This window comes from Pleurodeles waltl, chromosome 1_2 (genome assembly GCF_031143425.1).
Source record: "Pleurodeles waltl isolate 20211129_DDA chromosome 1_2, aPleWal1.hap1.20221129, whole genome shotgun sequence".
In the NCBI taxonomy this organism is placed as follows: Eukaryota; Metazoa; Chordata; class Amphibia; order Caudata; family Salamandridae; genus Pleurodeles; species Pleurodeles waltl.
The window spans coordinates 1,341,824,957-1,341,850,564 of NC_090437.1; the positions used below are offsets into that span (position 1 = coordinate 1,341,824,957).

Consider the following 25,608-nt stretch of genomic DNA (forward strand, 5'->3'; position numbering starts at 1 on the left):
CTTGAAATCAAGGCATGAAATCAATAACTCAAAGGTCACAAGTACACAACGCTACCCCACTCCCCATTTTCCCATCCCAACCTGATACAAGCGCAGTCCAAGATTCTCTGGCTTGCTGCAGCAATAAAGGTACATCTGTAGATGTGGCGTGTCAAGCTCTCCGCAAGAGCATAAATATTGAATGTGCAACGGTCATGGTATGGTCCAGAATTACAACTGCTTTTGTAAGCAATGAGAAAACCTTCCAGGGTGCTATGGAATAAACACATGGCCACAACCCATTCTGCTGTAAGCTGCACGCTCTGCTCTCCAGGCATGTATGTCCTTACTCTCTTCCCGAACTGCCAACAGCTTTCATCACGCTATAGTGTTTTCCAAGAGTTTGCATATATATATGTAAGCTGTTTTCTCAGCAGGGGAGGTTGGGGAGCATATGCATCAGGGGAGGTTGGGGAGTGCCCCTTATTCCAGGGTAGCTACAGCACAGTGACCTTCCACCGCTTTGGGTTCTGCTGTCCTTCTGAGTGATAGAACTAATGAACTGATATTCAGGACCTGTCATTCGTTATAGCGCAGTGTCAAAGGCAGAGATCTTCTCTGGCTAGAAATGGATGCACGTTTGACAATCTGCCTTTGTCTTGTTGTGCAGTGTTGTATCAAGTTGTGTCCTGGCATGCAATGGCTTGATTTAATGCTCCTGAAGTCATACAGTAGAGTGGCAGGGAGGGAGATGGGACAGAAGTGAGGCAGAATTGTGGGAAGACAAGGGTGGATGAAAAAAAAAAAGAAGGGGTAGCAAGATGCAGAGGGACATTAGAGGGTCAAGCAGGGCAAGAGTGTAGAAAGGTGATGGTAGTGAGATATTCTGTTTCATGGTGTGATGGGAATGTCTGTTGTGGTCTACACTGATGTAGTGCAGTGGTGTGCATGTCGGGGTGTCGATGTGGTTTGGTGTTTTGTGCTGGTCAAGTGTGTGGTGCTGTTGGTATTTGTTGGCTGGTTCGCTTTGTGCATGTGGAGTGTTTTGTAGTCTTGCATTGTGTGCTTTGCTTTGTTATATTGTGGTTGGCTGTGATTTTTGGTTAGATGGAGTATTGTATTTTGATATTGGTAGGTGGTGACAGCATGGTTTTCTGCATGGTAGATTGCATTGTCTCATTGCTTCTGGATGCCATGTTCCTGGTGTATATCTTTGGCACTTTTGACTCTCCAGGATAATGAGCAAGCGCTCGGTGATAGAGCAGATGATCAAGGCAAGAACACGTGTTTTGAGGTTTCAGCATACCTGGGAGGGTTGCGCTGTAGCCTGCCCCCATGTTGTACGAGGTTCCATGCTGCTTCACTCTCTGCTTCAACGTCTAGACTGGGCGCCTGGGACCAGGAGGCAGCCTGGAGTCTAAGGAGGTAACTCTTTAGGCAGCTGCTCACGAGGTCAGGACCTCGCTCCCTCTAGATCTCAACAAAGCAAAATAGGGCTTGTGTGCGTCTTTTTTGGCCCTTTGATGGCTTGTACTGTGGCCTGTTCAACTATTCTTTGGCTGCCTTGTAGCTTCTGCCTATTGAGTGGCCTCAGAACTGCATTGGGGCTTCACAATTGTAGACCTCGGTCTTTGCTACACGCTGTGTGCTAGTAACACTGTGTGTGTGTGTGTGTGTGTGTGTGTGTGTATGTGTGTGTGTGTGTGTGCGCGTGTCTGGAAGGGGCTACAGAGTCTTCTTTTTGTTGCTTGTTAGTAGCTGTGTTGTGTCTTTCTGTGAGTTGGGTGGATGGTTTGTGTGGGTGTGTGTGGGTGTGTTTGTGTGCCTCGGAATGTGCATGGGCACAGCCTGTCAGTGTTTTTTGAGGCAGGTGGTGCCCCAGCCTGGGATTGGCAGCTCTTGTGTCTTGGGATCATATGCCTGATTAATTTTTCATGTTGGTGTTGGTGATCGCCTTTCCACAGTGCAGTATTAACCTCTTCCTCTTCACCCTTGCCTCTCTCTGCCGCTTTGTTTCCTGCACACACAGGAGATGCTCATGCAGCTTGCCAAGGCAGTAGCCAGTGCTGCGGCTGCACTTGTGCTTAGGGCAAAGAACGTTGCTCAAAAGACCGAAGATCCAGGCCTGCAATCTCAAGTGATAGCTGCAGCAACGCAGTGTGCCCTGTCCACCTCGCAGCTTGTCGCTTGTACCAAGGTAAGACCCTGTCCCCAGCCTGGCTTTTTATATGATGACCTGAACCCCGCTAATGTTTCTCTCCAGCCTCCTCCAGTGTGCCGCTTCAGGGGCTGCGTCACTTTCTAGCTGTTCTCCACTTTGGTGAGAGTCCACAAACCTCTTCAACTAGATCAGGAAATCAGCACCTAGACGTATGTTGACTGTGTGTTCACCTGTGCTTTATACATAAACTTTCCACATTTATTTTGCAGAAGTCAGTCCTTGCCATAATGGAAGGTATCCAGCAAATGAGGCTAGTCTTCTAACATGGTTTAGGCCTCCACTACCAGGTCTCCCAGGTGGTGTCAGCCTGGCATTTCCAAGCGCTTTATCTCCTGTCTTAGGGACTCCAACTGCAGTCATCCCAGTAAAGTCCTATAGCCGTCCCCTGCACGTGTTCCATGCCCCATCTACGAGGGACCTTTCTCTAGTTAAATGATTTCTTCAGTACGTATGAATAATATAGGGTTGTGAATTGTACACTAGCGCTGCATGCCACAAGGTACTTATTTTAGAGCACCAGGGGCCAACTTGGCTTCCGGCGTTGTTTGGTAGTTGAGAGGCTGGGCATGAGGCATGGGACGGAGAGAATGGCAGCACAGCGGCTGTTTTCACGACACTGTGTTTGGCTACATGGGCAAGTTAGTATTTTCACAGAGGGGATGTGTCCTAGCAGTATGGTCTGCAGTGTCCCTTTTGGGTCAGTGGAGACTGATTTTCACACGGCTGTGTCCCAAATGGGTACTTGTTTTCTTTCTGCTGCAGTAGCACACCTATGCTCAAACACGCATGAGCACACAACCCACACACACTACTCACACATGCGAATGGCAAGAGATCCCAGTTCAAAGGGCCTGGATGGACCATTAACAGCGGGAGCCAACAGGCAGTCTTCTGACAGTGCAACAGGTAAATGGCGTGTGTCTGAAATGTTACACTCTGCCATCGTCACCTGCAGCTGCCACATAGGCTGGGATGTGGAGGCCAGAGCTCCCCTCTCGCAAGTTGATGTTCATTTGTGGGGAACCCTAGAAATTGAAGCCAATGTGTCTGCCTTTTCTCTGGGTCTAGTTTAGAGTGTTTCTTGCTTTTAATATGTGCTGTGTTTGTCTATAGACTGATGTTTTCATGCTTTCCATTGCAGGTAGTGGCTCCCACTATAAGCTCTCCCGTCTGCCAGGAGCAGCTGATAGAAGCCGGGAAACTAGTGGCTAAGTCAGTGGAGGGCTGCGTGGAAGCCTCGCGGGCTGCCACCAGTGATGGTCATCTCCTCAAGCAGGTGGGCGCTGCTGCCACAGATGTAACCAAAGCGCTCAACGACCTTCTGCAGCACATCAAGCAGTATGCCACTGGTGGGCAGCCCGTCGGACCCTACGACCAGGCGACAGACACCATCCTCAATGTGACTGAGAACATCTTTAGCTCAATGGGTGATGCAGGTGAGAGGTGCACTGTGTGCACGGCTTCATTAGACCTCCTTGCTGCTGTCTGACTTCTGCAGCCTTACTATCCTTGCTGTAAAGTGAAGGTGCTGGCACTGCTCAGGCTTTTAGAAACGTTTGACTTTGTTGCTGCACACCATTTTAGGCTGTCTGTAGTGTGAGATGCCTGTCCTCACGCCTGTACTGTGTAAGAAGTGCACCAAATGAGGCACACTGTGCAAAGAGTCCAAGCAATGCTCAGAGGTATCACAGAGGCACAAGTGGCATCACAAATGCTCTCGTTTGTGGCAGTGTGGGTGAGCAGTTAGACGTATTAGAGGGTAGTGCTACTATAAGGCACACTCGTACAGTAAGTGAATGAAGAAATCCTACACCAATTTATAAAAATAACATATACTTTTATCTAAATTTTGATACCATGATCAGTCAGGTGGATTTTTTGAGTTTTTAAAAGAAGACACTACATTTTTCAGAAAGCTGCAGTGCAATCTTATGGAGGAAAACAAAGATGTCAATTTAGGTAGAGTACAACGACTTGCGGGACCAATCTCCTGGATTTAAGTTTTTTTTGGGCAAGATCGAAGGCCACGCCGACAAGCCATCTTGAGGAGCTCTGGTGTGTCCTGGCGCAGAGGTGTGTTGTGGCGTTGGGTGTCCCATCCAAGTCTATGGGGATCGGTCCGGTTCCAGAGTTGCTAGAGGGATGGACTGGAAGGGCAGCCCAGGGTAACCCACAGGGGAGCCCGGCACTTGAAGTCCTCGGGCATGTGGCGAGACAGTTGGTCCACTCCTCCTCGGGCTGTAGGGCACATGTGCAGGGGGTGTCTTCTAGGGTCTGGTCCAGTGCTGGAGTTCCTCGCAACTGTTGAGTGGGGGGCACAGGAACAGTCTGCAGGCGTGGACTGGGGGTCCAGTCCGACCAAGCCAACAAGAGGGCTCAGGTCTTGCGAGGCTGGGAGACGTGGGGACACCCTTGGTCCTCTTGTCAGTCCGGGGCAGACTGATGCATAGGTGTCCTGAGGCTTCGAGTCTTTGTCTCCAGGTTATTGTTTTGGGGGAGGAACACTGGCACTGAGGACCTGGTTAGCAGGAATTCAGGGTGCTTCAGTCCAAGTTGCATAGAAACACAGGCAAAAAGTGGGGAGGGTACTGCAACCAGAACCCAGCTTCCTACACACTGCTGCTGGTATATGTTACTCACAGAGTGCACCTATACCCACACTTGGTGCTTGTGTTACCCATGATCCACCTTCTGTGTGTGCCATGACCTGCTGTGCCCATTTTGTGCCTGGCCTCTGTGTGCCTGTTTCTATTGTGTATGAGGGAAGCTTGCGCTGCTCCTTTTCTTGGTGTACTTGTGAGGGAAGCTTGTATTGCAAGTAGCACAGATACCTTTTCTCTTGTTTCAGTTTATGGAAACATACAAGTCTGCATCCAGATAATGAATGCTAAGTTGTCTGCTTTGTCCTGAACAGGTGAGATGGTACGTCAGGCCCGCATCCTCGCCCAGGCCACCTCTGACCTTGTTAATGCCATCAAAGCCGATGCAGAGGGCGAGAGCGACCTGGACAACTCCCGCAAACTCCTAAGTGCTGCTAAGATTCTGGCTGATGCAACTGCGAAGATGGTAGAAGCAGCCAAGGTCTGTTGGATGAACCGTTAACTGGTACCTTGAGAGCGTGGCTTGCCTGTCAGCGGTGTCTGTTGAGCTGAGACTGAGATTATTGCGGCATGCTTGTTTTCCAGATGGAGCAATTCATCTTGCATTGTTTTCAAATTGTTACATTGGTTATCATGTTTTTGTAGGTGTTTTGATATGCAGCAAATGTACAGATAACTACACACACATTGTAAGACTCATAGAAGTGTCTGTGTAAACGTTTGAGTTGTGTAGGGGTTTTGTTCCTTTTAAATAGAGCTGAAGCATATGTGTGTACATCTGCTCATGCGCCGATGCGTGAAGACATTGTCACCTCTGATGTTACATAGACTTTCACTAGTGACTGAATGTTTGTGTGTGCTGTAAACGCATCACGATTTCCATGTTACCAGAATACTTTCTGTTCCTCCAGGGCGCTGCCGCTCATCCAGACAGCGAAGAGCAGCAACAGAAGCTGCGGGAAGCGGCTGAAGGCCTCCGCATGGCGACCAATGCAGCAGCTCAGAACGCCATCAAGAAGAAGTTGGTGCACAAGCTGGAGGTGAGAGCGCGCTGCCGAACGGATACGGCACCTGTGATAAGGCCGTCATGTATTGGTGACTTAGGAGCTGCTGTCCGCTGTGCATCTGGGTCATGATTTCATCAACTGGAGTTAGTTTGTATAACTGAAAAGTTTAGCTAGAAAGCAAGGATGCAGTACCGACAGCAGATGTACGCTTGCGTTTACCTGTATGTAGCTTTAACCTGGTGCAAAGGATGCGCATTACGGCCTAGAAAAGGGAGAAGGAACCACAGTCCTGCAGCTGACACTGGGAGAACCACCAGACTACAAAACACCTCTTTTTGTTGGGATCCAACAACAACTCAGAGTGGGCCACCTTCTTTTTCTTCTTACAGACTCCTCATCTTGTAGTATTGGTGAGCAGCAGACAGGTCCATCAACAGTTTTAGGACCACTTCACTCCAAGGTGTCATGACTGCAGATCTGCCTAGCATCACTTGTAGAAGTGATGTTGTGGGTCCCTAAAGGCACCGTACGGGTGCTCATAGAGTCGTTACTGAAGTGTATTTCCAAGTCCTCTAACTTTAAGATTTTACCAGAATCCAGGAGTAAATTGTTAGTCTTGACTGCAAATTCTCCATGTATTTAGTTTCAAAGAAGCAAACATTGCACAGGTGTTTGTGGCCTGGATGCCCCAGGCACCTGAGGGTGATCAGAGACAGCAAGGCAATGCTTGTTTCACAGCGTTCTGCAAACAGGAGTCGCCCAAGTGACCTCCATACTCCCACCTAATTCCTTGATGGGTGAGTTTCTGCACCGTTTGCAGAATAAACATGAAGTGGATGTACTTTCCCCTCCTACCATCCGACATCAGGCAGCCAGGTGAGAAGCAATCATAAAAGGAATCACTAGATGCTGAGCCTGGTTATTGCTCAGACTTTACTCTTTTGTTGCAAAAACAAATGGAGCTCTTAATGCAAGCTCAGGTGTATCTAACCCTCTGCCTGGTGCTCCTTCGGCTTCTACTTCTGCGTCCACGATGCAAGAGGGAGCCCTTTCAGGCTTCCAGGGAAGTGATGCTGCACCTCGCATCTGAAGATGCAGGTCAAGAAGACACACCGCTGCCTTATTTGTATTCGGCTAAATCTGGCCCTGAGTTTACCAAACCTAAAGTACATTTGATTGCCATTACTGCACACAGAAGATATCCTTTGTAGGTTTTTCCATTCAGTGATTAAGGATGTCCTTGATTGCCTTAGCCATTTAGGAGTTTTTCCCTCTCTGGGAGTTAAACATTGTTAAGTCTCTCTAACTGGATGGATCCCTTTTTGGTCAAAGTCTTTCGCGCTTGTCATGTGAATCAGAGTCACATGAATGCACTCTTTTTGGGACCTGCCCCACAGAAGTACAATCAGTCATTCATTCTCTTTTTACAAACGTGTCCTTTTCTGTCCAAAAGGAGTTCTGCCCTCCTAAATCCCACGACTCTGGTACAGAAGTCTCTACGTTGGCTCTATGTAGCAAGCATTTGCAATGCAATGGGCCTCGCATTTGCATGAGTTAGAGCTGTTGGCATTGTAAATGACAATGTATGTTATTTATCTGTTTTGGTTTTGAGTGTAGGGGATGAATGTGGAGTGGAATTATGTAGCTTGTTTTTGAATTGTTCGTTGTGGAATTGTGTGCAGTTGAATTGTGTGGTGTGGAGTGTATTTGTGCAGTGGAATTATGTGGCATGGTGATTATATACGGATGAGAGCTGCACAGAATAGTTATGAAGGAAGATAGAGAGGGATAGGTAGTTTATTTAGGAAGTGGTGGATGAGCGCGAGACAGAAGCTGTGCTGTACAGCATTGTGGCTGCATTTCCAAAATATATGTAAAGCTGATATCTGAGAGAAAAATGATGTGGCACTGGGGTGAGTATTTCTAGATGGTGCTATTTTGGTGCCAGAGGCATTGAAATAATGGCTATTTTGTGTTACTCATGATTGTTTTTTTTACATATTGTCATTTTTTAAATTAAATTACTGCTGGCAAACATGCCTGATGCACAGTGATGGTCATGTATGATGGCCACTAATGTAATGTTGTCTGATACAGTGAGCATTGCAGCACTAATAACATTACGTTTTTCATGAGTTTTATTAAACATAAGTAGTTCTTCGTACAGAAACGGTCGGAGACCCCAACTGTACATAAAGGCTGATTTAGAGAGCAGCATGAGTGTAGAATACTTTAAAGAAAAAGCAACTGACACCAAATCTACAGTTTGAGACCGGGGATCCAAATTCCATTTGTAAAAGCTTTGTATAAAGCATTATCGGAGCACGAACAGCAAGGGTGCGCAGTTTTAAATCAGCCTCAGGTCTCTTTAAGTCACTGCCAGACACTTTCTGTCCACCCGCACGGTAAGTACATTATCTGTGAATGAAGGTGAATATTCTGCAACAGCACACACTAGCTATTACTCTATTCCCCAAAAATCGTAAACTGTATCACATCGTCAAGGGTTGTATTTACAATTGTACTCAAAAATATTGCTCCAAACTGAAGACTTACTGAACAGTGCTAACATCACAAAAAAATAACGTATTAGTTCCAAACGAAAATAAAAAAAAGAATACTACAACGCACTACTATTTTAAGTTAGAGAAATAACAACAACACACAGCGCAAACATCACAACAAAACTAACAGCAACCCTTACGTATTACAGCTACAATAAAGAACAAAACAATCCCTACCATAAACAATGGCAGAATCCCCCAAATAAAGTGGCGGAAGGGGTGAGGGACAGAACAGATGCACCAGGCACAAGGGACAGTGAGTGGGAGGGGCATGCAGCGACATGGAAGGATGTGGGAGGGAGGAACGCTATATTAAAATGCAAGCAGCCACAGGAGCATAAGCTGAACTCAGGCAAACATTAAGATGAGCAGGAAAACAAGAAGAAAATAGCCTGAAAAAGAACAAATAATGAACCAATGTGTAATAATAGAGTACTTGGTCCCTGCCCCCTGAGAGAAAAAAGGAGGGACAAAGAAGCAGGACTGACCACTAGCAAGGAAAGATGTTTGAGGGACACTGAAACAAACAAATGAAATGGCTCAAAGCCCAGAAGAAGTATCTAAAGTGTCAAGAGGTCGTATGCTTATGCTCGACCTAAAAAGGGCTTTGAAGACAAAAGCCTTAAACCTGAACGGTTGAGTGGGGAGCTAATCTCACAGGCATATCTTGGCCTAAATGTACCAGAGCTTGATGGGTATTTCCCTGTAATATAGTGTTCGATGGCATCTGTCGCTGTAGATACACATGGTATGCATGAGCTCGCCATCTGGTGTTGGGTCGGAGTGTTACAAGTTGTTTTTCTTCGAGGAAGTGTTTTCGAGTCACGGGACCGAGTGACTCCTCCTTCTGTGCTCATTGCGCATGGGCGTCGACTCCATCTTCGATTGTTTTCTTTCCGCCATCGGGTTCGGACGTGTTCCTGTCGCTCCGAGTTTCGGAACGGAAAGATAGCTGAAACAAGAAGATTTTCGACGGTATCGTTGCGATCCGGTTCGAGATAGACACATACGACGACGCGTTGAACATCGAAGCGCTTCGGTGCCCTTCGGGGTAGATTTCGGCACCCCGTCGGGGCCTAGTCGGCCCGACCGCGTGGAGAACAACGCCGATGGAACGGACCCTGTTTCGATTCTGCCCCGAATGCCACAACAAATATCCCTATACGGACCTACACTCGGTCTGTAACCTGTGCCTGTCACCCGAGCACAGCGAAGAATCCTGTGAGGCCTGTCGGGCGTTCCGGTCCCGAAAAACTCTGCGCGACCGTCGAGCGAGAAGACTGCAGATGGCGTCCACGCCAAAGGAGCGTCGACAGTTCGAGACAGAAGAGGAACAGGAGGAATCCTTTTCCATCCAGGATTCAGACTCCGACGAGCTAGACTCTACAAAAACTGTGAGTAAGACGTCGAGATCAGAACTTAAAAAAGGAAAGAAGGCCCAGGGGACGCCACTGCCAACCGGCCATGGCTCCACCCAAATTCTCGGTGACCAACAATCGGCACCGAAAAAGGCCCATTCAGTGTCGAGATCGTCCGACTTCGGTCGAGACACCGGCACGCAGCCTCCTCGGGACCGAGAGAGTGCTAAACAGAAGCATCGACACCGAGAGTTCGGTGTCGACACGGATCGACGCCGAGACAGCCGAGACAGTGGCGCCGAAGACCATAGAGGCCAAGAATTTTCGGCACAGAAAAAGAGGAAGGTTACCTCGGAGCCGAAAGAACAATCAACAGTGTTTTCGGAGCCGAAAAAAGCGACATCAGACCCTGTTTCAGGCTCCTATACTGAAGCGCATTCTATGTCTTCACAAATGAAGAAACATAGATTTGAACAAGAACTGCAATCCACTGACGTGGATCACACGCAAAAGCGTATCTTTATCCAGCAGGGGACTGGGAAGATCAGTACCCTTCCACCTGTCAAACGAAAGAGAACGCTTCAGTTTACTCCTCAGCAACAAACAGCACAAAAGGTAACACCTCCTCCCTCGCCTCCACCTGTAACTCCGGCTTCGCCAACTTACACCCCGTCACATTCGCCAGCTCACACCGCCATGAGCCACGATGACCAAGATCAGGATGCGTGGGACTTGTACGACGCACCAGTGTCTGATAACAGCCCAGATACATACCCAACTAGGCCATCACCACCGGAAGACAGCACAGCCTACTCACAAGTGGTGTCTAGAGCAGCACTATTCCATAATGTGGAACTACACTCGGAACAAGTAGAGGATGATTTTTTATTTAACACCCTCTCTTCAACCCACAGCTCCTACCAAAGCCTGCCGATGCTCCCAGGCATGCTACGCCATGCAAAGGACATTTTCAAGGAGCCAGTTAAAAGTAGGGCAGTGACGCCTAGGGTGGACAAAAAGTATAAGGCGCCTCCTACGGACCCTGTATTCATCACCTCTCAGCTGCCACCAGATTCTGTGGTGGTAGGGGCTGCCAGAAAACGGGCAAATTCACACACTTCTGGGGATGCACCTCCCCCAGATAAAGAAAGCAGGAAGTTCAATGCAGCCGGGAAGAGGGTTGCTGTCCAAGCAGCAAACCAGTGGCGCATCGCAAATTCACAAGCGCTGCTAGCGCGATACGACAGAGCCCACTGGGATGAGATGCAGCATCTCATTGAACATCTCCCAAAAGATCTGCAAAAAAGAGCAAAACAGGTTGTTGAGGAGGGTCAAAACATTTCCAACAATCAAATACGCTCCTCCATGGATGCAGCGGACACGGCCGCAAGGACCATTAATACGTCGGTTACCATCCGTAGGCACGCATGGCTCAGAACGTCTGGATTCAAGCCAGAAATTCAGCAGGCAGTGCTTAACATGCCAGTAAACGAGAAACTTCTGTTTGGTCCGGAGGTCGACACAGCCATAGAAAAGCTCAAGAAGGACACTGACACTGCCAAGGCCATGGGCGCACTCTACTCCCCGCAGAGCAGAGGATCTTATAACACCTTCCGCAAAACACCTTTTAGAGGAGGGTTTCGGGGTCAGGCCACACAAGCTAGCACCTCACAGTCCGCACCGCCCACCTACCAGGGACAGTACAGGGGAGGTTTTCGGGGCCAGTATAGAGGGGGGCAATTTCCTAGGAATAGAGGAAGATTTCAAAGCCCCAAAACCACTACCAACAAGCAGTGACTCACACGTCACTCACCCCTCCCACACAACACCAGTGGGGGGGAGGATACGTCAATATTACGAAGCATGGGACAAAATAACTACAGACACATGGGTCCTAGCAATTATCCAACATGGTTATTGCATAGAATTCATGCAATTCCCTCCAGACATACCACCAAAATCACAAAATTTATCAAAATACCATTCACAGCTTCTAGAGTTAGAAGTTCAAGCACTACTGCAAAAAAATGCAATAGAATTAGTACCAAGCACACAAATAAACACAGGAGTTTATTCACTGTACTTCTTGATACCAAAAAAGGACGAAACACTGAGACCAATTCTAGACCTCAGGGTAGTAAACACATTCATCAAATCAGACCACTTTCACATGGTCACACTACAAGAAGTGTTACCATTGCTCAAAAACCACGACTACATGACAACCCTAGACCTCAAGGACGCATATTTCCATATACCAATACATCAATCACACAGGAAATATCTAAGGTTTGTATTCAAAGGAATACATTACCAATTCAAAGTATTGCCTTTTGGTTTAACAACCGCTCCAAGAGTATTCACAAAATGCCTAGCAGTAGTCGATGCACACATCAGAAGGCAGCAAATACATGTGTTCCCGTATCTAGACGACTGGCTAATCAAAACCAGTTCGCTCACACAATGCTCAAACCACACAAATCAAGTCATACAAACCCTCTACAAACTAGGGTTCACCGTCAACTTTGCAAAATCAAACATTCTGCCAAGCAAAGTACAGCAATATCTAGGAGCCATAATAGACACGACAAAAGGAGTAGCAACGCCAACTCCACAAAGGATCCACAATTTCAACAGGGTCATTCAACACATGTCTCCAAACCAAACAATACAAGCAAGAACAATACTACAGCTCCTAGGCATGATGTCCTCATGCATAGCCATTGTCCCAAACGCAAGACTGCACATGAGGCCCTTACAACAGTGCCTAGCCTCACAGTGGTCTCAAGCACAGGGTCACCTTCTAGATCTGGTGTTGCTAGACCGCCAAACTTACCTCTCGCTTCTATGGTGGAACAGTATAAATTTAAACATAGGGCGGCCTTTCCAAGACCCAGTGCCACAGTACGTAATAACAACAGATGCTTCCATGACAGGGTGGGGAGCACATCTCAATCAACACAACATAAGAGGACAATGGAACATACATCAAACAAAACTGCATATAAATCATCTAGAATTATTAGCAGTTTTGCAAGCACTAAAAGCTTTCCAACCAATCATAACCCACAAATACATCCTTGTCAAAACAGACAACATGACAACGATGTATTATCTAAACAAACAAGGAGGAACACATTCAACGCAGTTAAGCTTGTTAGCTCAAAAAATATGGAAGTGGGCAATCCACCATCAAATTGGTCTAATAGCACAGTTTATTCCAGGGATCCAGAATCAGCTGGCAGACAATCTCTCTCGAGATCACCAGCAAGTCCACGAATGGGAAATCCACCCACAGATTCTGAACACCTACTTCACACTCTGGGGAACACCACAGATAGACTTATTTGCAACAAAAGAGAACGCAAAATGCCGAAACTTCGCGTCCAGATACCCACACAAGCAATCCCAAGGCAATGCCCTATGGATGAACTGGTCAGGAATATTTGCTTACGCTTTTCCTCCTCTCCCTCTCCTTCCTTACCTAGTAAACAAATTGAGTCAAAACAAACTCAAACTCATTTTAATAGCACCAACGTGGGCAAGACAACCCTGGTACACAACACTGCTAGATCTGTCTGTAGTACCACACATCAAACTGCCCAACAAACCAGATCTGTTAACGCAACACAACCAACAGATCAGACACCCGGACCCAGCATCGCTGAATCTAGCAATCTGGCTCCTGAAATCCTAGAATTCGGACACTTACAACTTAGCCAAGAGTGTATGGAAGTCATAAAGCAGGCCAGAAGGCCATCCACTAGACACTGCTACGCAAGTAAGTGGAAAAGATTTGTTTGGTACTGCCATCATAATCAGATACAACCACTGGATGCAACTCCAAAACATATAGTAAATTACTTGCTCCATTTACAAAAAGCAAAGCTAGCCTTCTCTTCTATTAAAATACACCTTGCAGCAATATCTGCATACCTGCAAACTACATATTCAACTTCCTTGTATAGGATACCAGTTATCAAAGCATTCATAGAAGGGCTTAAAAGAATTATACCACCAAGAACACCACCTGTTCCTTCATGGAACCTAAACGTGGTTCTAACAAGACTCATGGGCCCACCTTTCGAACCCATGCACTCTTGCGGAATACAATTCCTAACCTGGAAAGTTGCCTTTCTCATCGCCATTACATCTCTAAGAAGAGTAAGTGAAATTCAAGCGTTCACAACACAAGAGCCTTTTATACAAATACATAAAAATAAGGTCGTCCTACGACCTAATCCAAAATTTTTACCCAAAGTTATTTCACCATTCCATCTAAATCAAACGGTAGAACTACCAGTTTTTTTCCCACAGCCAGATTCTGTGGCTGAAAGAGCACTACATACATTAGATGTCAAAAGAGCATTAATGTACTACATTGACAGAACAAAAAACATCAGAAAAACTAAACAGCTATTTATTGCATTCCAAAAACCTCATGCAGGTAACCCAATATCAAAACAAGGTATAGCCAGATGGATAGTTAAATGCATCCAAATCTGCTACCTTAAAGCAAAAAGACAACTGCCCATTACTCCCAGGGCACATTCAACAAGGAAAAAAGGTGCTTCAATGGCCTTTTTAGGAAACATCCCAATGCAGGAAATATGTAAGGCAGCCACTTGGTCTACGCCTCACACATTCACCAAACACTACTGTATAGATGTGCTATCCGCACAACAAGCTACAGTAGGTCAAGCTGTATTAAGAACTCTATTTCAGACAACTTCTACTCCTACAGGCTAAACCACCGCTTATGGGGAACTAACTGCTTACTAGTCTATGCATACCATGTGTATCTACAGCGACAGATGCCATCGAACTGAAAATGTCACTTACCCAGTGTACATCTGTTCGTGGCATCAGTCGCTGAGATTCACATGGACCCACCCACCTCCCCGGAAGCCTGTAGCAGTTCAGAAGTTACCTTCAATTTTGTACATTTGTATATATATTATTTAATCCTTTAATAGGTACATACTTACATTTTTCATTGCGCGGGCACTATTACTATAGTACAACTCCTACCTCACCCTCTGCGGGGAAAACAATCGAAGATGGAGTCGACGCCCATGCGCAATGAGCACAGAAGGAGGAGTCACTCGGTCCCGTGACTCGAAAACACTTCTTCGAAGAAAAACAACTTGTAACACTCCGACCCAACACCAGATGGCGAGCTCATGCATACCATGTGAATCTCAGCGACTGATGCCACGAACAGATGTACACTGGGTAAGTGACATTTTCATTCCCTCACGAAAGACCCTACAACTGCAAAGAACAACCTCCACAACGGACTTCACGCCATTGCCAGCTGGATGGAATCAAGCCACCTCAAGTTAAACACAGACAAGACAGAAATCCTCATCTTTGGCACCAACCCCTCAACTTGGAATGACTCCTGGTGGCCCACCTCCCTAGGAACCGCGCCCTCACCCACCACCCACGCACATAACCTAGGCTTCATCTTGGATTCCACACTCAGCATGACTCATCAGGTCAATGCCATCTCCTCTTCCTGGTACAACACTCTCCGCAAAATCTTCAAGTGGATTCCTGTCGAAACCAGGAAAACTGTCACCCACGCCCTGGTCAGCAGCCGATTGGAGTACGGAAACACCCTATATGCAGACCAAACTCCTAACAAAGCTGCAAAGAATCCAGAACGCATCTGCCCTCCTCATTCTGGACATCCCACGCCGTGACCACATTTCCCCCCACCTCAGGGACCTTCACTAGCTACCAGTATCAAAGAGGATCACCTTCAAACTCCTCATCCACACACACAAGGCCCTCCACAACACAGGCCGAGCCTACCTCAACGACAGACTCACCTTCCACACCCCCACCCGCAATCTTCGCTCCGCCCCCCTCGCCTCCATCCGCCGCACCACCGCCGGAGGAAGATCCTTCTCTCACCTAGCCGCTAAGACCTGGAACTCCCTACCGCTCCACCTTCACCAGACCCAAGACCTCTTGACATTCAGGAAACGCCTCAAGACATGGCTCTACGACCAGTTGCTTCCCCCCCCCCACCACGCCTTGAGACCCTAACAGGTGATTAGTGCGCTCTATAAATCCTTGATTGATTGATTGAAAAAGAAACAGGCCTTCCACTGTGAAATAAGTCTCTTTCGGAACGGTGAAAGCGGTCACGTCACTCTCGTAAGGAGTGTTCCAGTTCTTTGCAGTTTAGGGTGGCTGCTTTGCGGTCAAGGTCTGTCTCTGGGACTGATCGCCTGGCAGGTCAAGTATCAGCTCGAAGTCTAATAGCTTAGATTCTGTTCTTCCTATACCACACAGTTTCTAGAAATCCTCGTTCGGTGCAGGGCTCCATGTTACTATGGACAGCAGTGAGAATCAAATGGACTGAGAAAGAAAAGTTACTTGTCCCAATACATGTTCTTCATCGTGGATGTTCTCTCGGTTTCCATAAACTTGGCAACCATACTTCCTTTAACTGATCACTCAGTAAAAAAAACTGAGTTAGTTGCTAACCCCAGCTATCATAAAAAAACAAATTGGCCAACTGCAGGGTATGCTGGGCCAGTTGTGTTTGTTTTGCTCATAGTGTCGGTTTTCACTCCGTTTGCATCTTATTGGCGGACGCTGTGTTTCCCTTCCTGCTCTACCGTTGTCGCTTACACATGCCACTGCGTGTTGCGTTCAGTAGGCATGCGTTACCATGCTGAGTGTGGGGCGTCTTTATGCCTTTCTCTACTCACTTGAATAGATGTCCTTGACTTTGTAGCAATGAGCTTAGTTTCTTCTAACTTTGATATTTAGTCCTCGCTGCTTTTTCCACCACTGCCTCATAATTCTCTAATTCTCTTCCTCCTTATTTCCGCCTGGCTTTCCTTTCTCTCCTCTCAACCCCCACTTTTTCTCTTGCTCTGAGTTCTGCTATTCCTGCCTGCCCCCTGCAACTCTTGGAGACCTCTCCTGCCTCTTACCTATTATTTCTGATGTCTGAAGTCACTTCACCATGGAGATTGCCATAGTCCTAATCCCTCCTGCAGGCTCCTGCTGTCCCTTCCCTCGCTTCATGTATTTTATATTTCCTAGACTCCTTGAAGCCCCCATTCTTTGCTGTACTGCTCCCAACATTCTGAACCCTGCACTTCGTACAGAACGGTTCCCTCCGCCACCAGCAGTTCTTAAGCACACTTGCCACATACAATACTTCTTTGCCACAATAGGGACATAAGCTTTTTTCCTTTTTTGTAAGTGTGTCTTGCACTTGCTCCGGTATTGGCTGGTTGACCACGCTTGTCCACCCACATGTGGGGCTCTCAAAGACGCCCACAGATGCGTGGATTCTTCGTCGGTGTGTAGTTTATTTTGTGCTTTTCTTATGTAGTGTAGTCTTTGATTTGATGAGTCAAGTCCTTGTTTATGCATAATGGGGACTCCTGATGTTGCACAACCGAAAACGGTCCTAATTAACGGAATAGGTTATAATGCGTAACTCTTCCAGCAGATCACTCCCTTATGAATGAATTACCCTTTCAGGTTTCAGACTAGTCAGGGCTTGAAAAATCATAAAAATTTTACTAGACCTGCAGGTCGAGTAATTTAAATAATCTACTCAACCTAACTGTAATATACTTGACCCGTAAATGGGTCTCAAATTGTGTGATCCAAGACAAATAGTTTACAGAGCCGCCTATTTCTTAATTCTCACAAATGATTGCACCTTCAAATATGTGAGCTCAGCATTTCTGCAGTACAAAAAAACCTCTTTTGTTTGATTAGGTAGACTAAAGGGTGCTGCGTGCATCACAAGAATCTAGCCCACAAACTCATGAGATCCAGCCCACATAACCCAGGACTTCTTTTAGTTTACTAACAACATTGCCATCAGGGCAGGAGTGTTTCTCAGTTTGTTTAAACACACACGTTAAGGAAATATATTACTAAACCATGATGTGGTAACATATTGTCATCTACACACAGTAACTTCCCAAGAAATGTCCAAAAACCTCTCCACTAACTTGCAGCTTTACTGACAAATCTATATAGTGTATTAACAATTTGTGAAAGTTGGAATCAGAAAACATATCCTTTGCACATCGACATGTAAGGTATTCTGATTTGTTTTTATCCTATTAAAATATTTTGTTAATCACAGAAATATAAAAAAGCACTTTCACAACTGCTGAAATATATTTTCAAATGTTCGCCCAGTTGACTTGGTCATTTAAATGTTGTGTGTTAGGAAAAACCCAACACCCTATATCCTTTTATTTTTCATTCCAAGCAGCAGGTCACGTAGTTCACCTTACAAAGTCCTGGAACTCTGTGTGCGAATTTTTTTTTATTGTAATAAAAACTGACTTTTGGCTTCTGTGAACACAGAGTAAAAGTGACATAAGAACAAGATTTAAAGGAATCTTTTATTATCCCTCCACTTTTCAACTGACCTGTTCAGTGTCAACCCACCAGAAGGGACGAGTAAGTATTAAAAATAGCTCGACCTGATCAAATAAGACTCGCCTATGCGAGTGGATTTTTCGAGCCCTGCTGGTCCAGAAAACATTTCATGTTCGTTATCTCTCCAGCTGGTGAAATGTGACTTCAGCTGCGAGACTGCTTCAACTTGATCCAGAGCTCTCTGCATTGCTACAGCAACTAGGACAAATATCACCTCAAAAACTTTATATTTTTAAGTCTCTTCTGAGATGTTGTGTGGATGTGGTCTCTCCGATTGGACTCTGGAGCCTCTAATTCTTTTACCTTTGTGCGCCCAAAGGTCATTAAGGAGCCAAACCTGTTTTGGCCAAGATCCAGGGGGAGATACCTAACCCATCTCCTTGGACCTCGCCACAGACCACTACATCAACGCATCAGGTGGCATCGGTTTATGGGGACCCTGTGTTGGGAGGTGATTTGCCTGTAGATGTAGCAGTGGGAATTATTTGCAGTAGTGCCTCATCCTGCAGGCTGTAAGTCGTCTCTCTCTGGAGACCGTACACTATGTAGTGACTGAGGGAATCTTCTCCACACTGGGATTTCTTTCTCTTGATGCCTCCAGTAGGGGCCAGAACAAGAGGTGTCCTCCGTTTTCTGCCACATTCTTCCCTCCATAAGGTGCCCTGGGGAATGCTTTCCAGTCCACGTGATCTCAGGGCCTGATGTACTTGTGACTACAGGATCCTCTTCTGACAAACATCAGACAGATGGCGCAGGAGGCTGAGCACAGTTGATCCTGATCACCCCAGATTGTGCACAGATCTGGTATGCCCATCTGTTTCCCCCCGGATTCTGCTGCATCTTTGTCTTCTGCACAGGGGAGACCTGCTCTCGCAGTCGGATGGTCAGAGCCTCCACCACAGTCCCCAAATGATGTGGCTACATGTGTGGAGACTGAGTGGTGTAAGCAAGAGTGTTCTTGCCTTTCTGATGAACTTGCAGACATCCTTTAGAAGACCCGGAAGCCTCTACGAAGTACATCTACGTGGATCACTGGAACTAATTTGTTCAGTGGTGTAAGTTGAAAGCCGTGAACCTCTTTGAGTATTTTGTTTAGAATGTCTTGCGGTTTGTGTTCCTTGTGTAGCAGGGTTTGGCAATGGCTCCCGCTGCAGGTCTTTTGACTTATCTTCCTCAAAATTCCAAAATTTAGAACACTTTCTAAAACATTTGTTACTATTTTTCAGTGCGATTTCAGTCTTGTGTTGGCTTTCTTCATGGCATCCCCAACTGAGCTGAAGTGCAGTTTCCTGGTTCGGCCTGAAAGTTGTGGTTGCCTCAGATTTACCTGTAGACTGTCTACTAGGGAATGATTTGGAGACATCAGCTTGGGCAGAAGTGGAGTTGGAGGTTCATGCAGCAATGCTGGGCATTCCTGGGCATATTTTTGCTTTAACCAGTGCTTGGAAGATAAAGGTAGCAAGAGCAGACACAGAGCTACAGGCCCTTCCAGTGTGCCCACCTTTCACAGTTGTCTACCCAGATAAGTTGCCCATCACACCTGCCCTTCCTTCTTAACCAAGGAGTTATCTGCATTTCTGCTCTTACATTGTCATTCTATCTTTCTTTACTCCTCCTTATGCGACCAAGGAGGCGGAAGGCATTTACAGACTTGAAGCCAGGTGTGTGTCCTACTGCATCGACTGAGCGTAGCAGGACAGTGTGGGTGATCGGCTCCCACACCCCTGTAAGTCAGTGCTGTGACCAGTGATGTTCCACGGCATGCAGATGTGTTGTTGTTGCTGCCTTGGCATTTTGAGCTCCTCTCTGCATGCCTTGATTGGGTGCCAGAAACATACCAGGAACTAGTGCCAGTCCACTGGTTGGCACATAATATACTTTGGTGTCATCCTGCCTGGGGGTGGAGTTGTGGCTAAAGACGTATGGCACCAGCTTGCAGTGCTGGAAAGGTATTGTTGGGGAAACGTTGGACAAGTGTGAAACCTGGACGCATAAGTTGTTCGTAAGGTGAGGAACCTGTGCAAAGATTATGTATCCACCGGAAATATTGTTACCAAAGGTAAGTGACATTTTCTTTAAGGTTCTTCCTTAAGATAGAAGGATAACAGTGGTGAGTGGATGGAGTCCAGAGTATTAGAAGTAAGCAGAGTGGCCTTTTCATTTGCCTCGCTACTCTGCATCAGCAAATGATGAAATGCACATATTCAATCACACGTTGTATTTGGTTTTAGCCGTAGAGAGTGGTGTTATTGTCTGACTGTTCCTATTCTTGTCGCTTCACAGCACGCAGCCAAGCAGGCAGCGGCATCTGCTACTCAGACCATCGCTGCTGCACAACAGGCAGCCTCGTCCAACAAGAACCCAGCTGCACAGCAGCAACTGGTGCAGAGCTGCAAGGTAACTCATGGGGCATCGCAGTGGGCAAGGGAGGGGGAGTTTGCTGAAGGTGGCAATGGGATAACTTCTGGGCTTGCTATGCTGTCTACTTGTGAATTTCTGCCCAACTCTTATTTGCTTTTGCTCCATATCTTATAAGCTTTCATTCTCAATCAAACTCCACTGCAGAGGATTTCAGAGTCAGAGTTGGGATAGTTTTCTGCCTTCTTGGGCACCTTAGCACATGCTTATGAACAAGAGCAGACAAAGGAGTCAAGGTAAGGATATTTGTAGGATAGCAAGCAAAGTAAGGTTCTCACTAGGAAGACTTCCACAAAGGCACCATCACAACCAGTAAGAGCATTAAATACCAAATGGTGATTGGTGGAATGCTTGCAAGAGTCACTAGTGATTTCTCAGGGCTGCATTCCACTGCATCTTTGTTTCCCACTGCAGTAATTCACATGAGGAGTAACCGTTCTGGGAGCTAGTATATGCAATTCAGTCTTGGTCCTACTCAGTTTGCAACAGTCAACCCCAAACATCTAGGTCACCTTCCCTCTCAATGTGAATTCAACCCCCCCAGGCTGTTGGGTTACAGTGCAGGGTACCAATCCGTTACAGAGGGTCAGTTATGAAACTGCATCCCTCTCACTTGAACAGGATACAGACTAGAATGACCTGATTAGTATAGTTGCAGCTGTGTAATGTAGGCCACTGACTGACCAGGCTAGGCCCTATGCCACTGGAGGATCGTGCACAGATTCTAGTTCTTTGCTACTTTTTACTCACCTCGTTGAATTCCTCACATTCTCTGTGAGTGGAGTAAGAAGCAGAGCCCATTGAACATCTATACTTGTACCCTATTTCTACACAGGATCCTTCAGTTGTAGGCTCTTGTGACTGCCTTCAGTCCTCAGAAGAAGATGTGACTCTAGTGAGGTTTCAGAGGCTTTGTGACTAGTGAAGTTTCAGGGGCTTCAGCTGGAGTTAAGGTAGAAGTAGAAACCAGGAGAGAGGGGGGCTGTGATCCATCCTCCACTTGCTGTGAGTGGACAGTGCTAAAGTCCCTGTGGCCAGGTAAGGAGCAAGTAAACACTGCACAAGCCAGGAAATCCCCTTGCCTTGTCCCTCAAAAATACGGAGGAGAGTGTAGAAGAGAATCTGTGCAACCCTGTGTGTGTGGGTGTGCACAGGAGGATCTGTGTGTGCCGTGGAGAGGAGAATCTGTGCAACCCTGTGGGTGTGCCCAGGAGGATCTGTGTGTGCTGTGGAGAGGAGAATCTGTGCAACCCTGTGGGTGTGGACGGGAGCATCTGTGTGTGCTGTGGAGAGGAGGATCTGTGCAACACTGTGTGTGTGTGTGGGTGTGCACAGGAGGATCTGTGTGTGCTGTGGAGAGGAGGATCTGTGCAACACTGTGGGATATGCAAAGGAGAATCATTGTGTGCTGTGGAGAGGAGAATCTGTGCAACACTGTGGGATGTGCAAAGGAGAATCTGTGCAACCCTGTGTGTGTGTGGGTGTGCACGGGAGGATCTGAGAGTGTTATCGAGAGGAGGATCTGTGCAACCCTGTGTGTGTGGGTGTGCACGGGAGGATCTGTGAGTGTTATCGAGAGGAGGATCTGTGCAACACTGTGGGATGTGCAAAGGAGAATCTGTGCAACCCTGTGTGTGTGGGTGTGCACGGGAGGATCTGAGAGTGTTATCGAGAGGAGGATCTGTGCAACCCTGTGTGTGTGGGTGTGCACGGGAGGATCTGTGAGTGTTATCGAGAGGAGGATCTGTGCAAAGGAGAATCTGTGCAACCCTGTGTGTGTGGGTGTGCACAGGAGGATCTGTGTGTGCTGTGGATCTGTGCAACACTGTGAGGGTGTGCACAGGAGGTTCTGTGCAATACTGCAGACCTGATTCACATAGGTAACTTTCACTTCTGAAGAAATGTATTATTTTTCAGTATTCAAAAACTGCTAATTTCTAGTAACTTACACGTTCGATGGCATCTGTCGCTGGAGATACACGTTGTGCATAGCCCGCCATCTGGTGTTGGGTCGGAGTGTTACAAGTTGTTTTTCTTCGAAGAAGTCTTTCGAGTCACGGGACCGAGTGACTCCTCCTCTTCGTCTCCATTGCGCATGGGCGTCGACTCCATCTTCGATTGTTTTCTTTCCGCCATCGGGTTCGGACGTGTTCCTGTCGCTCCGAGTTTCAGAACGGAAAGTTAGCTATCTATCGGAAGATTACGTCGGTATTGTTGCGTTCGGGATCGGCTTAGATTGAATCGACACCGCATCGAAGATTGAAGAGCTCCGGTGCCCTTCGGGGTAGCTTTCGATCCCCCGTCGGGGCCTGGTCGGCCCGACCGCGTGTACAACAACGCTGATGGAACGGACCCCGTTCCGTTTCTGTCCCAAATGCCACAACAAATACCCGTATACAGACCAACATTTGGTCTGTAACCTGTGCCTGTCGCCTGAGCACAGTGAAGAGACTTGCGAGGCCTGTCGTGCGTTCCGGTCCCGAAAGACACTTCGTGACCGTCGAGCCAGAAGACTTCAGATGGCGTCCACACCGACAGCGCACCGAGAGTTCGAGGAACAAGAGGAAGAAGAAACCTTCTCGATCCACGAATCGGACTCCGAGGAATTCGACGATCCAAGAACTGTGAGTAAGACGTCGAAGAAACAAAAGAAAAGTGACAATGCCCAGGGGACGCCACTGCCACCAGGCCATGGCTCGACCCATAAATTCGGTGACCGACCATCGGCACCGAAAAAGGCCGACACAGTGCCGAGATCGTCCGACTCCGGTCGAGACACCGGCACGCAGCCTTCTCGGGACCGAGAAAGTGCTGCTGAAAAGGATCGACGCCGAGATAGCGGTGCCGAAACGGCTCGACGCCGAGACAGCGGCACCGAGGAAGATCGACGCCGAGAGGTTTCGACTCTAAAAAAGAAGAAGGTCACCTCGGAGCCGAAAAAGCATACAGACAGGGTTTCGGTGCCGAAACGACCCGCAACCGACCCAGTTACTGGTTCCTATTCAGAGGAGCAGTCCTTGTCCTCTCAGATGCGAAAGCATAGATTTGAGGAAGAGTTGCAATCCACCGAAGTGGACCATACGCAGAAACGTATTTTCATACAGGAAGGAACAGAGAAAATAAGCACCCTTCCCCCTATTAGGAGAAAAAGGAGACTGGAGTTTCAGACAGACCAAGCACCACAAACAAAAATGGTGGAAAAGGTAACTCCGCCACCCTCTCCTCCACCTGTAACTAACGTTTCGCCAGCACAAACTCCATCACATTCCCCGGCTCACACCACCGTGAGCCAAGGTGACCAGGACCAAGACGCTTGGGACTTATACGACGCCCCAGTGTCGGACAACAGTCCAGAGGCGTATCCCACAAAGCCCTCACCACCAGAAGACGGCACAGCTTATTCACAAGTGGTGGCTAGAGCGGCAGAGTTCGACAACGTAAACCTCCACTCAGAACCAGTCGAAGATGACTTCTTATTCAACACCCTCTCATCCACCCACAGCTCCTACCAAAGCCTGCCTATGCTCCCAGGAATGCTTCGGCACGCAAAGGAAATCTTCAAGGAGCCGGTCAAAAGTAGGGCAATCACACCAAGGGTTCAAAAGAAATACAAAGCGCCTCCCACAGACCCTGTTTTCATCACCACACAGCTGCCACCAGATTCTGTCGTATTAGGAGCAGCTCGCAAGAGAGCCAACTCCCACACATCTGGGGATGCACCACCCCCAGATAAAGAGAGCCGCAAGTTCGATGCAGCCGGAAAGAGAGTCGCAGTACAAGCTGCAAACCAGTGGCGCATCGCTAACTCTCAAGCACTACTTGCGCGCTATGACAGAGCACATTGGGACGAGATGCAACACCTCATTGAGCATCTACCCAAGGAACTACAAAACAGGGCGAAACAGGTGGTTGAGGAAGGACAGAACATATCTAATAATCAGATACGCTCCTCTATGGACGCAGCAGACACAGCTGCAAGGACAATTAACACATCTGTGACTATAAGAAGGCACGCATGGCTACGAACGTCTGGTTTTAAACCAGAGATACAGCAGGCAGTGCTCAATATGCCCTTCAATGAGAAACAACTGTTCGGACCAGAGGTGGACACGGCAATTGAGAAACTGAAAAAGGACACTGACACTGCTAAAGCCATGGGCGCACTCTACTCCCCGCAGAGCAGAGGCTCTTACTGCACCTTCCGCAAGACAACCTTTAGAGGGGGGTTTCGGGGTCAGGCCACACAAGCCAGCACCTCACAGGCAACACCGTCCAGCTACCAGGGACAGTACAGGGGAGGTTTTCGGGGCCAATATAGAGGGGGACAATTCCCTAGGAATAGGGGAAAATTTCAAAGCCCCAAAACCCCTACAACCAAGCAGTGACTCACATGTCACTCATCCCCTCCACACAACACCAGTGGGGGGAAGAATAGGTCATTACCACCAAGCATGGAAAGAAATAACTACAGACACTTGGGTCTTAGCAATTATCCAACATGGTTATTGCATAGAATTTCTACAAATCCCTCCAAACATACCACCAAAAGCACAGAATTTATCGAAACAACATTCCGACCTTCTAGAAATAGAAGTCCAAGCATTATTGCAAAAGAATGCAATCGAACTAGTACCAAAGTCACAAATAAACACAGGAGTTTATTCACTCTACTTCTTAATACCAAAAAAGGACAAAACACTGAGACCAATCCTAGACCTCAGAATACTAAACACCTACATCAAATCAGATCACTTTCACATGGTCACGCTACAAGAAGTGTTACCATTGCTAAAACTACAGGACTACATGACAACCTTAGACCTCAAAGACGCGTATTTCCATATACCAATACATCAGTCGCACAGGAAATACCTAAGGTTTGTATTCAAAGGAATACATTACCAATTCAAAGTATTGCCGTTTGGTTTAACAACCGCACCAAGAGTCTTTACAAAATGTCTAGCAGTAGTGGCTGCACACATCAGAAGGCAGCAAATACACGTATTCCCGTATCTAGACGACTGG

General features: G+C 47.2%; 1 protein-coding gene across 3 annotated transcripts in view; it reads left to right on the plus strand.

The window, feature by feature from the left end:
• Positions 1-25,608, plus strand: part of TLN1 (talin 1) — a 687,540-nt gene that overhangs the window by 241,861 nt on the left and 420,071 nt on the right. For all 3 annotated transcript variants that reach the window (XM_069205713.1, XM_069205712.1, XM_069205714.1), the window contains 5 exons: positions 2,009-2,176; positions 3,342-3,636; positions 5,115-5,281; positions 5,712-5,840; positions 20,449-20,562. In XM_069205713.1, coding sequence (XP_069061814.1) covers positions 2,009-2,176; positions 3,342-3,636; positions 5,115-5,281; positions 5,712-5,840; positions 20,449-20,562 — 873 coding nt within the window. The remainder of the gene's footprint in view (positions 1-2,008; positions 2,177-3,341; positions 3,637-5,114; positions 5,282-5,711; positions 5,841-20,448; positions 20,563-25,608) is intronic.